General features: G+C 42.4%; 2 protein-coding genes across 2 annotated transcripts in view; one reads left to right on the forward strand and one right to left on the reverse strand.

Moving 5' to 3' along the window:
• LOC311116886 (conserved oligomeric Golgi complex subunit 1-like) overlaps positions 1-7,121 on the reverse strand; it is a 24,976-nt gene extending 17,855 nt beyond the window's left edge. Inside the window, exons 1-6 of the mRNA XM_084191914.1 lie at positions 6,757-7,121; positions 5,879-5,989; positions 5,446-5,579; positions 4,031-4,212; positions 2,636-2,812; positions 1,083-1,239 (exon numbers count right to left, since the gene is read on the reverse strand). Coding sequence (XP_084048040.1) covers positions 1,083-1,239; positions 2,636-2,812; positions 4,031-4,212; positions 5,446-5,579; positions 5,879-5,989; positions 6,757-7,065 — 1,070 coding nt within the window. The 5' untranslated portion in view covers positions 7,066-7,121. The remainder of the gene's footprint in view (positions 1-1,082; positions 1,240-2,635; positions 2,813-4,030; positions 4,213-5,445; positions 5,580-5,878; positions 5,990-6,756) is intronic.
• A 298-nt stretch (positions 7,122-7,419) lies between these two features.
• Positions 7,420-11,867, forward strand: LOC311116882 (uncharacterized protein). The gene is made up of 4 exons (XM_084191909.1): positions 7,420-7,673; positions 8,288-8,465; positions 8,752-8,813; positions 9,331-11,867. Exons 2-4 carry the CDS (start codon positions 8,336-8,338, stop codon positions 9,376-9,378), a joined length of 240 nt encoding a protein of 79 aa, XP_084048035.1. The 5' UTR covers positions 7,420-7,673; positions 8,288-8,335; the 3' UTR covers positions 9,379-11,867.
• Positions 11,868-15,577: the final 3,710 nt, after the last annotated feature.

A 15,577-nucleotide genomic window follows, 5' to 3' on the forward strand; every position in this document is an offset into this window, starting at 1 on the left:
CGCTGAGCTCTGACGTCATGTATAGCATGTTACTGTACAGCCACTGATCTCTGACGTCATGTATAGCATGTTACTGTACAGCCGCTGAGCTCTGACGTCATGTATAGCATGTTACTGTACAGCCGCTGAGCTCTGACGTCATGTATAGCATGTTACTGTACAGCCGCTGAGCTCTGACGTCATGTATAGCATGTTACTGTACAGCCGCTGAGCTCTGACGTCATGTATAGCATGTTACTGTACAGCCGCTGAGCTCTGATGTCATGTATAGCATGTTACTGTACAGCCGCTGAGCTCTGACGTCATGTATAGCATGTTACTGTACAGCCACTGTGTTCCAATGTAGGCGCTTATCAGTGTCCAAATCTGCCATTTTCAACCCATATACGAGTTTAAAGGGTTGCCTGTTACTGAGGTTTATATCTTGTAAAACAACAGGGGGTTTGTTCATTAGAATTCATGCTCGTTTTATTATTTAAAAAGTGGAACATGAATTGCATCATTCAAGTCAGGAGTGTGTCTCCAAGTTGAAGGGTTTATTAAAATCACCTCACCACTGTCTGGAAGTCACCCTCGGAGTTTCGTCAGCAACACGTGACAACGGAGGGCCCTCCGAGCGAGTTGGTAGGGGCGGAGGTTTGTGATTTACCGTCCGGCTCGTTCTTAATTCAAACTTTGCTCAGTTACTCGCCTCCTTCTATAAATGCATTGGAGGAGAAGGTCCGAGGGAGGGACCTTGGACCTTTTTCTCCAATAGGATGTGAGGAATCGAGGCCAGATGAATTGAGATAGAGCCTAGAAAAAAGGCCAGATAGAACACATAGGAGTCAGCTGTTCTAATCAGTTCCATTGACTCCGTTCCATTTTGGTCCATTTAGTTCCCAGAGCAGATATAGTTCCTGAAGAACCTGGATATTTCTGGTCACAGATCACCGACTCTCCTTACCAATCTCATTCTTGTTCTACAGCGGATTATGATAGCTATTAAATATCAGCTGTTGAAATGAAGGGCAGTGATTGGCTGAAATATGGCAGCTTTTTCTATATGCAAAGTAAAGGGCATTGATTGGATGATGTCTTACATGTTGATCCACTGTTGTAGGGTGTCTCTGAGCTGCTCTCTCTGGATTGGCTGAGCCAGGGTTCTGAGGGCGGGCTGGAACTCAGTGATGGAGGAGGGGAGGTACTTGAACCAGCTACCTGTACTCACCTCCTCCTGAAGGACACGCCTCCCTTTACCTGGACAACAGGGGACACAAGTGAGACCAGAAGGACAGGTTCACACAAGATGTCAAAAGTTCTATACTTACGCAATAAAGCCGGGGGTGGGGGGGTGGTATATTGACATTATACCACAAACCCCAAGGTGCCTTATTGCTATTATAAACTGGTTACCAACAAATATAATTTTGTGTCTTTACAATATACCTGTGGTATATTGTCGGATATACAGTGCATTCAGAAAGTATTCAGACCCCTTGAATTTTTCCACATTTTAGGTTACAGCCTTATTCTAAAATTGATTAAATAGTTTGTTTCCCCTAATCAATCTACGCACAATACCCCACAATGACAAAGCAAAAACAGGTTTTTAGAAATGTTTGCAAATGTATGAAAATAAAAAATATCACATTTACATAAGTACTCAGACCCTTTACTCAGTACTTTGTTGAAGCACCTTTGGCAGCGATTACAGCCTCGAGTCTTCTTGGGTATGAAGCTACAAGCTTGGCACACCTGTATTTGGGGAGTTTCTCCCATTCTTCTCTGCAGATCCTCTCAGGTTGGATGGAGAGCGTCGCTGCACAGCTATTTTCAGCTCTCCAGAGATGTTCAATCGGGTTCAAGTCCGGGCTCTGGCTGGGCCACTCAAGGACATTCAGAGACTTGTCCCGAAGCCACTCCTGCATTGTCTTGGCTGTGTGCTTAGGGTCGTTGTCCTGTTGGAAGGTCAACCTTTGCCCCAGACTGGAGCAGGTTTTCATCAAAGATCTCTCTGTACTTTGCTCCGTTCATCTTTCCCTCGATCCTGACTAGTCTCGCAGTCCTTGCTGCTAAAAAACATCCCCACAGCATGATGCTGCCACCACCATGCTTCACCGTAGGGATGGTGCCAGGTTTCTTCCAGACGTGACGCTTGGCATTCAGGCCAAAGAGTTCAATCTTGGTTTCATCAGACCAAAGAATCTTGCTTCTCATGGTCTGAGAGTCTTTAGGTGCCTTTTGGCAAACTCCAAGTGGGCTGTCATGTGCCTTTTACTGAGGAGTGGCTTCCTTCTGGCCTGATTGGTGGAGTGCTGCAGAGATGGTTGTCCTTCTGGAAGGTTCTCCCATCTTCACAGAGGAACTTTGGAGCTCTGTCAGAGTGACCATCAGGTTCTTGGTCACCTCCCTGATCAAGGCCCTTCTCCCCCGATTGCTCAGTTTGGCCGGGCGGCCAGCTCTAGGAAGAGTCTTGGTGGTTCCAAACTTCTTCCATTTAAGAATGATGGAGGCCACTGTGTTCTTGGGGACCTTCATTGCTGCAGAAATGTTTTGGTACCCTTTGGGGCTCAAGAGCAGTTTGGGACTAAAATGGGATGAAAGTACTTTTTCTTCTTCAACCATTTCTTGCAGGGCATCATAGGTAATGTACCTGCAGGCGTGTTGGAGGTGACGTTCTCCAGAGTGGTGAAGAGGAGGCCGGAGCTCAGCCCTCCGTTCCCCAGCCGGGGACTCCCTTCTGGGGGTACGTAGAAGACAGCGTAGGCCTGGTACAGAGTGGTCACAAGGAGCTCCACCAGGCTACACACCTGGGCCTTAATACCAGCACCTGGAACACAGACAGTCATGGCTGTAAACCTGAAACACCACACCAGTCCACTGAACAGAGATGAAGTGGTTTAACAAAAACATCCCAACATGCAATCATGAAAGTGTGATAAAATTGCATGTTGACTTTGAGTAGAAGTGTCACGGCCGTAATAGTTTGTATTATTTTTGGTATAACACCATGTTGTGGTCTGCCTGTTGACTAGCTGGGATGTTGTGTAGTGTATTGTGTTGTGTTGTATTGTGTAGGATGTAGTGTTGTGTATTGTGTTGTATTGTGTAGGATGTTGTGTTGTACTGTGTAGGATGTTGTGTTGTGTATTGTATAGTGTTGTGTATTGTGTAGGATGTAGTGTTGTATTATGTAGGATGTAGTGTTGTGTATTGTGTAGGATGTAGGGTTGTGTATTGTGTAGGATGTGTTGTGTATTGTGTAGGATGTAGTGTTGTATTATGTAGGATGTAGTGTTGTGTATTGTGTAGGATGTAGGGTTGTGTATTGTGTAGGATGTGTTGTGTATTGTGTAGGATGTTGTGTAGGATATAGTGTTGTGTATTGTGTAGGATGTTGTGTATTGTGTTGTGTAGGATGTAGTGTTGTGTATTGTGTAGGATGTAGGGTTGTGTATTGTGTAGGATGTAGGGTTGTGTATTGTGTAGGATGTGTTGTGTATTGTGTAGGATGTTGTGCAGGATATAGTGTTGTGTATTGTGTAGGATGTTGTGTATTGTGTTGTGTAGGATGTAGTGTTGTGTATTGTGTAGGCTGTTGAGTTGTATATTGTGTTGTATTGTGTATGATGTAGTGTTGTGTATTGTATAGGATGTTGTGTTGTGTATTGTGTTTTATTGTGTAGGATGCCGTGTTGTGTATGGTGTAGGATGTAGTGTTGTGTATTGTGTAGGATGTAGTGTATGGTGTAGAATGTTGTGGTGTGTATTGTGTTGTATTGTGTGGGATATTGTGTTGTGTATCGTGTATGATGTTGTGTTGTGTATTGTGTAGGATGTCGTGTTGTATTATGTAGGATGTAGTGTTGTGTATTGTGTAGGATGTTGTGTTGTATTGTGTAGGATGTAGTGTTGTGTATTGTGTAGGATGTTGTGTTGTATTATGTAGGATGTAGTGTTGTGTATTGTGTAAGATGATGTGTTGTATTATGTAGGATGTTGTGTAGTGTATTGTGTTGTATTGTGGTACACTGGTATATATTAGTACCATGTTGTGGCTGGTTGAGTAGCTGTTGGATAGAGGCCTTCCTAGCCAGGAGGAAGGCAGCCAGAGCCTGACGTGGAGAGCTGTCCTCCAGGAGCATGGTGGACACTAGGGCTTCAGCGATGGCCTGGTCCGACACCGCCCGACCACGCAGAATTGACTTACTGTCCAGCAAAATGGTGGACCTGGGGGGAGGGGGGGTGGAAGAGAGAGATGCATATTATTGTTTTGTTTCAGCTCAGCAGGATTTTGGGAGCACTGTGCAACTAGGAAAACAATCTCCCAGATAATAATTGTTGTACTAAAAAAGGCTTTGCTGTCCAGTTGTTTCAGAGTGCCCTCGAGAAGAAAGGTGAAAGTGCTGATTCATTAGGGTCATGGTTGCACCGTTACTTCAGCAAACACATCTTCCTTCTAGCAGAACCAGGTCAAAAGATCTGATCCATATTACCGGCGCAACGTTTTTCTCTTCCCCACCCCCCCATAAAAAAATTAAGTGGTTGTCCCACTGGCTATCCTAAGGTGAATGCACCAATTTGTAAGTCGCTCTGGATAAGAGCGTCTGCTAAATGATGTAAATGTAAATGTGAATCACCGGGACCTCATTTTACATTCGTAAACCATGTAGTGGGTTGTTCTAAAACTACTCGCTCGTCATTAACCGTTTGTTTACACTTTGTTCAGTCATGTTACCTCATTGGCTAGCTAGCTAACAACCTGGTAACTTTACATTTACATTTTAGTCATTTAGCAGACGCTCTTATCCAGAGCGACTTACAGTTAGTGAGTGCATACATTTCAACCCTGGGGTTGCAAACGCCATGCTCTACCAACTGAGCTACACAGGACTTTACCAAACATTTGGGGCACTGAAAGAAAGGGATAGCTTTTTTAGGAGATAACTGATCAAATGAATGAATGAATGAATAGATCTCTTGCTTGTCATCATCACAAACCTGACGTTTTTAAAGAGACAGTGTACAATTTTCAATGTAATGCATCTCAATAGGAAAATAGTGCTTTTACACAATGTAGAAACGTAATATTCCAAAAATGACTTTGTAATTTCAATGACAGGTATTCGTATCAACATTTTAGCTTTTATAATAAACTGTCTTTACAGTGTCACATATTAGTTTCTAGGGTACAACATGTGCTTCATAAGTAGCTAGAATTCTTATAGGCTGAATCTCAATCAATTTAAAACATCTTATTTTCTGGTGCTCCTAAATTGAATGTGGTGCTCCCAAATTGAATGTGGTGCTCCCAAATTGAATGTGGTGCTCCTAAATTGAATGTGGTGCTCCTAAATTGAATGTGGTGCTCCTAGCCCTGCTCGGTAGGCTCTTCAATTTCACAGAAAATCCAGATTTGGTAATCGGCTTCCTCATCCAAAATGACATCATGATGACATTCACCTGAAGTGTCCAGCAGCAGCCACCTGCCTGACCAGGATTGGGAAGCGAGCGAGGACGGGGCTGTACTGTGGTCCTCCAGCCTCCAGGTGGAGCTGTCTGTGCAGGTGGCAGCAGAGCAGGTAGAGCTGGGTGGCCTGCAGCAAAAAGGGTGGTAAAGCAGAGAGGTTATAAGGACTTTTCTCACCAGCATCCCATTGCCAGCCTGACTACCCAAACCCTGACCTTAACCAATTCTGAAATTAAATATTGGTTGGCTGGTCAGGAGTGTCCGTTAAACCAAGAGTTAGCTTGTTAGCATTAGCCATGCCCAATGATGTGGGTTTACATACATCATTGATCATTGACCAGCTAGTATTAGCATGACGGTAAAGTATGACATGTCTTCCTATGGGAAATGCTAACAGTCCACTGTCTTAGTAATACGTGTCTTTGCCTGCAGGTACTGAGAGGCCTCCATGGAACTCCAGATCCTCTCTGGGATCTCCAGCAGCAGCTTGATCTGAGAGGCCATGGTGTAGAACTTATCCTGGGACTGCCTCTGGACCTGGAGAGACAGAGACAGAGACAGAGAGAGACAGAGACAGAGACAGAGAGACAGAGACAGAGACAGAGACAGAGAGAGAGAGAGAGAGAGACAGAGACAGAGACAGAGAGAGAGAGAGAGAGAGAGAGAGACAGAGACAGAGACAGAGACAGAGAGAGAGAGAGAGAGACAGAGAGAGACAGAGAGAGACAGAGAGACAGAGACAGAGAGACAGAGAGACAGAGACAGAGAGACAGAGAGACAGAGACAGAGAGAGAGACAGAGACAGAGAGAGAGAGAGACAGAGAGAGAGACAGAGAGACAGAGACAGAGAGAGAGACAGAGACAGAGACAGAGAGAGAGACAGAGACAGAGAGACAGAGAGAGAGACAGAGAGACAGAGACAGAGAGAGAGACAGAGACAGAGACACAGAGAGACAGAGAGACAGAGACAGAGACAGAGAGAGAGACAGAGACAGAGACACAGAGAGACAGAGACAGAGAGAGACAGAGAGACAGAGACAGAGAGAGAGACAGAGACAGAGACAGAGAGACAGAGAGAGAGAGAGAGAGAGAGACAGAGACAGAGACAGAGAGACAGAGACAGAGAGAGAGACAGAGACAGAGACAGAGATTATAAACAAATGCAGGCACAGACAGAGAGAAACACAGGGATACACAGTGAGGGAATGGTACAGAACAGTTTGCTATGTAAATCAACAGAACTAGTGAGCCATCACCACCGCCAAGTAACGTTAGCTCGCTAGTTTCACAATGGAGCCACATACCTCTTCTTTGCTGTTGCTTTGGGGAACGCTTTTCCCCTGTTTCAGCTTGTGGCAGTAGTGGTGCATGTCCTGGATGGACGTAACTACGCTCTCCGAACACTGCCTCATCTCTCCGATGGTGTCGGCGGCATCGATCAGATCGCGGTACCGCTCGCCCACCATCTGACGAAGTTCCTCCTTCTTGTGCTCGATCTCTCCACGGACTTTCCGCTCGATGCCGCGTATCTCCTCCGTGTTGTACCGCTCGAACAGAACCGTCGGGTCTCGGATATCCGAAACCCGGAGAGATTGAGCAGGAACCACGGCCATCGCAGCTGAGCTTCACAGAGAGCGACGTGCCAACCTGAAGAAACTACAACCCGGAAGACGGAGCGAAACTCACTTCCACGTAAACAATGGATCAGATGAAAAGCTGAAAATGAGGAGCCAGGAAAGTAACAGCGCCTCATGCGGATCTAATATGTTACTACAATACATCATATGACTGCAGCTCAATCAACAACCTGACAAAATATTACGTAATTCAGCTGGTTTACTATAGAAAAAATATAACATTTATAGTGTATCTATGCAATGAAAACACAACTGTACCTATGACAAATCCCCGTTTTTTATATACATGCGTCACACATATTCAATGTTCTGACTTGATTTCCTCCAGTCACATAATAAAAGTTTCCTTTGAAAAGACATGGCCAAGAGCAATGGTGGAAATGATTGGCGATATCGCTCACATTCGGTAAGTCCATGATCACAATACACCTTAAGATCTACTTGGAGGAAATTAAGCAGAATTTAAACGACCTTCCTTTGCCCCATGCCAATCAGTGTACATTGACTCACACTGCGACAGGTGCGTCAGTCGGGCAGGTACCCGGAAGAAGAGAAAAAACACCAGGAGCTTGTTCGAGTTACAGGTACAATGAACTTCGGGAAAACATATAGAAACTTGTTTGATTACTACCGAAAATATGAGTTTATTGTAACTGTTTATGTTCAAGTGAAGTCAGATATATAGGTAATCTTGGAATATTCTTTAAAAGGGGAAAGTCTGAGGCTGCAATTAATCAAGCTGCGATTGTCAGTCAAACATAACGATAATGATGTTGGTCTTGTGTTAAAGAAATTAACAGCAAATGTAGTCCTTTTAGATGTAAAATATAGTCTTTTTTTGGCTAGTTGATCTATGTCTAATCATAGTAGTCTATGTAAAAGTGATCAGGAGACAAGTACTGTGTCCAGGTCAGAGCAGGTACACTGAACTCTGATCCATTCAATTTACGAGGTACATTCAAAATGCATCATGATCTCCCTTACAATGAAATAACATTGGTTTGTATATTTAGGCCTACTTTATAAACCGACAGTCAGCCAATCAGGTGCATTGTCATTGCCTATATAGAATTACCACATATGTTTTCTTCCTCCAGTGTGTCCTGTATTAACCCTAACTGCTACAGTTCTGGACCAGACAAACCTTGTATTTTATAATCATAATAAACCATATAATGTTGTTGTCCTTCTTCTCCAGTGTGTTAACCCTTACTGAGAAGAGACTAACTCTAACTCCGCTATAGCCATGGACCAGAGGAACCTACAGGGAGAGTTTAAGGATCAGTTTGCAGACGTGGTGTCCAGACTGCAGTCTAAACAGCTGTTCCAGTCTGACTGGGACATCGCCTCCTTTGCCATCTTCTTCATCTTCATCGGTAGGAACACACACACACACACACATACACACACATGACTGTCCATCTTACACCTTAAGGAACAACGGGGACTGTGAAGAGACACACAAGGGTATAGACACATGCATACGCACACATTGTGATATTGTTGTATGGTGGTATTAAACGTTTTGTATTGTAGATAGGTAGTGGTGTAATAATGTCATATGATGTACTGTTTTATATGTAATGTAAGTGCTTTAATATGTTTGGACCCCAGGAAGAGCTAATTGGGATCCCTAATAAATACACATCTTGATCCATTCAGGCATGGTTCTGCTGCTTGTTCTCCTGGTTCTGATCCGCTGCTGCTGCTGCTGCGATGAACAGGTAATGTAGCAATCAATCAATATTCAATAAAATGCAACGATTGACAGGTAATGTAATGGCCTGTTTCTGTGAGAAATGTGTGCTGTGTATATAGCCTGGTCCCAGATCTGTTGGTATATATAGCCTGGTCCCAGATCTGTTGGTATATATATAGCCTGGTCCCAGATCTGTTGGTATATATAGCCTGGTCCCAGATCTGTTGGTATCTATAGTCTGGTCTCAGATCTGTTGGTATCTATAGCCTGGGCCCAGATCTGTTGGTATCTATAGCCTGGGCCCAGATCTGTTGGTATCTATGGTATTATGGTGAAGACCCATCAGTTAAAATCATTCACATGATCACATCCTACAATAGAGGGTCTGTTTTAGTGTGACCACAGATTTAGCATGGCTGTATGAAGCAGTCTGTGTGCTGCCTATCTGTGTGAGACAGTGTTCACTGTATTTCCTCTGAATAAAGATGCCTTGAAAGATAAATGATTTCCGCTGCTCTCTCTCACTCCGTGTTTCCCAACAGCCTAAAAGACACAAAGTGGGCCATGAAAACTTTGGAATGGATTCCTGAAAGAAACTTGGAACAGAATCAAAAGATTCCACAATGACGACTTTTAGAAAATCGATTAGTCCTTTTATAATTAATTGTATTCATATTTTTAGATAGATGCACTTTATATTTGCACTTTTATCTGTGTGCCAAACCAAGAGTTGTATAACTTGTTTTCATCCCGGTCCTATCTATTTACTTTGACTGGTGGAAAATGTTGCACTCCCTGTGGTAACCCGTTTTAGCTGTTGTCTAATGGTGGAAAGTCATCGGAGGTCATATGAATCAGTTTGTTTACTTGTTCCCTGCACGGCTAGTGGATGTTGCTAAGACGCCAGAAAAGAGAGCAAGGTGAAAAGTCACAGGGTGTCACAACCAGAAGAGAAAAGGGCTTTCACTAAGGGATCATGAAAAACTAGGCACCACTCTTTATGTAGTGTAATCAACGCGAGTTCACAAAGCCAAATGTTATGTACTTCATTTAACATGTACTTTAAACGTATGTAATGAGGAATGATAGATATAGTAGTATTGATTCACAATTGCATGATTTTAATAGTTATAAACAATATAATTCTATGTTGAAACATGTTACAATGTACTTATTAAAATTATTCAATAACATTTAAATATTTTGTATTGAATCTGTCCTGATTGACTGACTGAACACTTGTATAACATCTCTTTATTGCACAGATAAGATTATATGGTCCACAACATATACATATCTCAAAATACGTTTTTATTAACACTTGCAGTGATAATTAATTTTGTTCAGCATTGGAATGGATATTCACTTCACAGGGAATCAGAGGCAAAGTAACATAAGTGCAAAAATAAACAATTGAATAAATAAACACATTAGCAAACAACACATACATTGAAATGAATTGATAATACGATTAATAACAGAATAATAGCTTAGCGTTGAGGAGGCATGACCGTTTACCGTTCAGGAGGCATGACCGTTTACCGTTCAGGAGGCATGACCGTTCAGGAGGCATGACCGTTTACCGTTCAAAGCTGGGAATGTACGGTTTCCTTTATATTCCTTGGAATGACGCTTTATGTCAAGTATAGAGTCAGAAACCTACAAGTTAATGTCACTATGAAGAGTTGCGTTAACACCGTTTCATGTCACAAAACGTATCCTTCTGAGTTGTGTAGTCTACACAGTAGGACAATCTGCTTGACACATTTGTTTCCAAGACCCTTTTTCACACCACTGAGCAGAGCAAACCGAGCTGTACTGAGCTGGCCTGGTTAGGCATTAACCATAGATGCTGGAACCGTGTAGGAGAAGACAATACGTTTGTATCGGTCCCTACCCAAATAAACTATACATTTTAATATAAAATATTTGAGCCGGTACAGTACGTTTTTGGTCGGTATTATAGTGTGAAAAGGGTATAACTATGTGGAGAGGAGAAACGTTAATGTTCAGTAACGAGTGTTTGACAAAAAAAAAATAACAAGACAAGTTGCTCTATTGATTCATAACGAGGTCCAAGTTAGTTCTATACAACAGGGAGGTCCAAGTTAGTACTATACAACAGGGAGGTCCAAGTTAGTACTATACAACAGGGAGGTCCAACCAAGTTAGTACTATACAACAGGGAGGTCCAAGTTAGTACTATACAACAGGGAGGTCCAAGTTAGTTCTATACAACAGGGAGGTCCAACCAAGTTAGTTCTATACAACAGGGAGGTCCAAGTTAGTTCTATACAACAGGGAGGTCCAAGTTAGTACTATACAACAGGGAGGTCCAAGTTAGTACTATACAACAGGGAGGTCCAAGTTAGTACTATACAACAAGGAGGTCCAAGTTAGTACTATACAACAAGGAGGTCCAAGTTAGTTCTATACAACAGGGAGGTCCAACCAAGTTAGTACTATACAACAAGGAGGTCCAACCAAGTTAGTACTATACAACAAGGAGGTCCAACCAAGTTAGTACTATACAACAAGGAGGTCCAACCAAGTTAGTACTATACAACAAGGAGGTCCAACCAAGTTAGTACGATACAACAAGGAGGTCCAAGTTAGTACTATACAACAGGGAGGTCCAACCAAGTTAGTTCTATACAACAGGGAGGTCCAACCAAGTTAGTACTATACAACAAGGAGGTCCAACCAAGTTAGTACTATACAACAAGGAGGTCCAACCAAGTTAGTACGATACAACAAGGAGGTCCAAGTTAGTTCTATACAACAGGGAGGTCCAACCAAGTTAGTTCTATACAACAAGGAGGTCCAACCAAGTTAGTACTATACAACAAGGAGGTCCAACCAAGTTAGTACTATACAACAAGGAGGTCCAACCAAGTTAGTACGATACAACAAGGAGGTCCAAGTTAGTACTATACAACAGGGAGGTCCAACCAAGTTAGTTCTATACAACAGGGAGGTCCAACCAAGTTAGTACTATACAACAAGGAGGTCCAACCAAGTTAGTACTATACAACAAGGAGGTCCAACCAAGTTAGTACGATACAACAAGGAGGTCATAGTTAGTACGATACAACAAGGAGGTCCAAGTTAGTTCTATACAACAAGGAGGTCCAACCAAGTTAGTACTATACAACAAGGAGGTCCAACCAAGTTAGTACGATACAACAAGGAGGTCCAACCAAGTTAGTACTATACAACAAGGAGGTCCAACCAAGTTAGTACGATACAACAAGGAGGTCATAGTTAGTTCTATACAACAAGGAGGTCCAAGTTAGTTCTATACAACAAGGAGGTCCAACCAAGTTAGTACTATACAACAAGGAGGTCCAACCAAGTTAGTACGATACAACAAGGAGGTCCAACCAAGTTAGTACTATACAACAAGGAGGTCCAAGTTAGTACTATACAACAAGGAGGTCCAAGTTAGTACTATACAACAAGGAGGTCCAACCAAGTTAGTACTATACAACAAGGAGGTCCAACCAAGTTAGTACTATACAACAAGGAGGTCCAACCAAGTTAGTACTATACAACAAGGAGGTCCAACCAAGTTAGTACTATACAACAAGGAGGTCCAACCAAGTTAGTACTATACAACAAGGAGGTCCAACCAAGTTAGTACTATACAACAAGGAGGTCCAACCAAGTTAGTACTATACAACAAGGAGGTCCAACCAAGTTAGTACTATACAACAAGGAGGTCCAAGTTAGTACTATACAACAAGGAGGTCCAACCAAGTTAGTACTATACAACAAGGAGGTCCAACCAAGTTAGTACGATACAACAAGGAGGTCCAACCAAGTTAGTACTATACAACAAGGAGGTCCAAGTTAGTACTATACAACAAGGAGGTCCAAGTTAGTACTATACAACAAGGAGGTCCAACCAAGTTAGTACTATACAACAAGGAGGTCCGTCCAAGTTAGTACTATACAACAAGGAGGTCCAACCAAGTTAGTACTATACAACAAGGAGGTCCAACCAAGTTAGTACTATACAACAAGGAGGTCCAACCAAGTTAGTACTATACAACAAGGAGGTCCAACCAAGTTAGTACTATACAACAAGGAGGTCCAACCAAGTTAGTACTATACAACAAGGAGGTCCAACCAAGTTAGTACTATACAACAAGGAGGTCCAAGTTAGTACTATACAACAAGGAGGTCCAACCAAGTTAGTACTATACAACAAGGAGGTCCAACCAAGTTAGTACGATACAACAAGGAGGTCCAACCAAGTTAGTACTATACAACAGGGAGGTCCAACCAAGTTAGTACTATACAACAAGGAGGTCCAACCAAGTTAGTACTATACAACAGGGAGGTCCAACCAAGTTAGTACTATACAACAAGGAGGTCCAAGTTAGTACTATACAACAAGGAGGTCCAACCAAGTTAGTACTATACAACAAGGAGGTCCAACCAAGTTAGTACTATACAACAAGGAGGTCCAACCAAGTTAGTACTATACAACAGGGAGGTCCAACCAAGTTAGTACTATACAACAAGGAGGTCCAAGTTAGTACTATACAACAAGGAGGTCCAACCAAGTTAGTACGATACAACAAGGAGGTCCAACCAAGTTAGTACTATACAACAGGGAGGTCCAACCAAGTTAGTACTATACAACAAGGAGGTCCAACCAAGTTAGTACGATACAACAAGGAGGTCCAACCAAGTTAGTACTATACAACAAGGAGGTCCAACCAAGTTAGTACTATACAACAAGGAGGTCCAACCAAGTTAGTACTATACAACAAGGAGGTCCAACCAAGTTAGTACTATACAACAAGGAGGTCCAAGTTAGTACTATACAACAAGGAGGTCCAACCAAGTTAGTACTATACAACAGGGAGGTCCAACCAAGTTAGTACTATACAACAAGGAGGTCCAACCAAGTTAGTACTATACAACAAGGAGGTCCAAGTTAGTACTATACAACAAGGAGGTCCAACCAAGTTAGTACGATACAACAAGGAGGTCCAACCAAGTTAGTACGATACAACAAGGAGGTCCAACCAAGTTAGTACGATACAACAAGGAGGTCCAACCAAGTTAGTTCTATACAACAAGGAGGTCCAACCAAGTTAGTACGATACAACAAGGAGGTCCAACCAAGTTAGTACTATACAACAAGGAGGTCCAACCAAGTTAGTACTATACAACAAGGAGGTCCAACCAAGTTAGTACTATACAACAAGGAGGTCCAACCAAGTTAGTACTATACAACAAGGAGGTCCAAGTTAGTACTATACAACAAGGAGGTCCAACCAAGTTAGTACTATACAACAAGGAGGTCCAAGTTAGTACTATACAACAAGGAGGTCCAACCAAGTTAGTACTATACAACAAGGAGGTCCAACCAAGTTAGTACTATACAACAAGGAGGTCCAAGTTAGTACTATACAACAAGGAGGTCCAACCAAGTTAGTACTATACAACAAGGAGGTCCAACCAAGTTAGTACAATACAACAAGGAGGTCCAACCAAGTTAGTACTATACAACAAGGAGGTCCAACCAAGTTAGTACTATACAACAAGGAGGTCCAAGTTAGTACTATACAACAAGGAGGTCCAACCAAGTTAGTACTATACAACAAGGAGGTCCAAGTTAGTACTATACAACAAGGAGGTCCAAGTTAGTACTATACAACAAGGAGGTCCAACCAAGTTAGTTCTATACAACAAGGAGGTCCAACCAAGTTAGTTCTATACAACAGGGAGGTCCAACCAAGTTAGTACGATACAACAAGGAGGTCCAACCAAGTTAGTACTATACAACAAGGAGGTCCAAGTTAGTACTATACAACAAGGAGGTCCAACCAAGTTAGTACGATACAACAAGGAGGTCCAACCAAGTTAGTACGATACAACAAGGAGGTCCAACCAAGTTAGTACGATACAACAAGGAGGTCCAACCAAGTTAGTTCTATACAACAAGGAGGTCCAACCAAGTTAGTACGATACAACAAGGAGGTCCAACCAAGTTAGTACTATACAACAAGGAGGTCCAACCAAGTTAGTACTATACAACAAGGAGGTCCAACCAAGTTAGTACTATACAACAAGGAGGTCCAACCAAGTTAGTACTATACAACAAGGAGGTCCAAGTTAGTACTATACAACAAGGAGGTCCAACCAAGTTAGTACTATACAACAAGGAGGTCCAAGTTAGTACTATACAACAAGGAGGTCCAACCAAGTTAGTACTATACAACAAGGAGGTCCAACCAAGTTAGTACTATACAACAAGGAGGTCCAAGTTAGTACTATACAACAAGGAGGTCCAACCAAGTTAGTACTATACAACAAGGAGGTCCAACCAAGTTAGTACTATACAACAAGGAGGTCCAACCAAGTTAGTACTATACAACAAGGAGGTCCAACCAAGTTAGTACTATACAACAAGGAGGTCCAACCAAGTTAGTACTATACAACAAGGAGGTCCAACCAAGTTAGTACTATACAACAAGGAGGTCCAACCAAGTTAGTACTATACAACAAGGAGGTCCAACCAAGTTAGTACTATACAACAAGGAGGTCCAAGTTAGTACTATACAACAAGGAGGTCCAACCAAGTTAGTACTATACAACAAGGAGGTCCAAGTTAGTACTATACAACAAGGAGGTCCAAGTTAGTACTATACAACAAGGAGGTCCAACCAAGTTAGTTCTATACAACAAGGAGGTCCAACCAAGTTAGTTCTATACAACAGGGAGGTCCAACCAAGTTAGTACTATATAACAAAATACAACAGATTACGCACA

This window comes from Coregonus lavaretus, assembly GCF_964263955.1.
Source record: "Coregonus lavaretus genome assembly, contig: HAP1_SCAFFOLD_1645, whole genome shotgun sequence".
Classification (NCBI taxonomy): Eukaryota; Metazoa; Chordata; class Actinopteri; order Salmoniformes; family Salmonidae; genus Coregonus; species Coregonus lavaretus.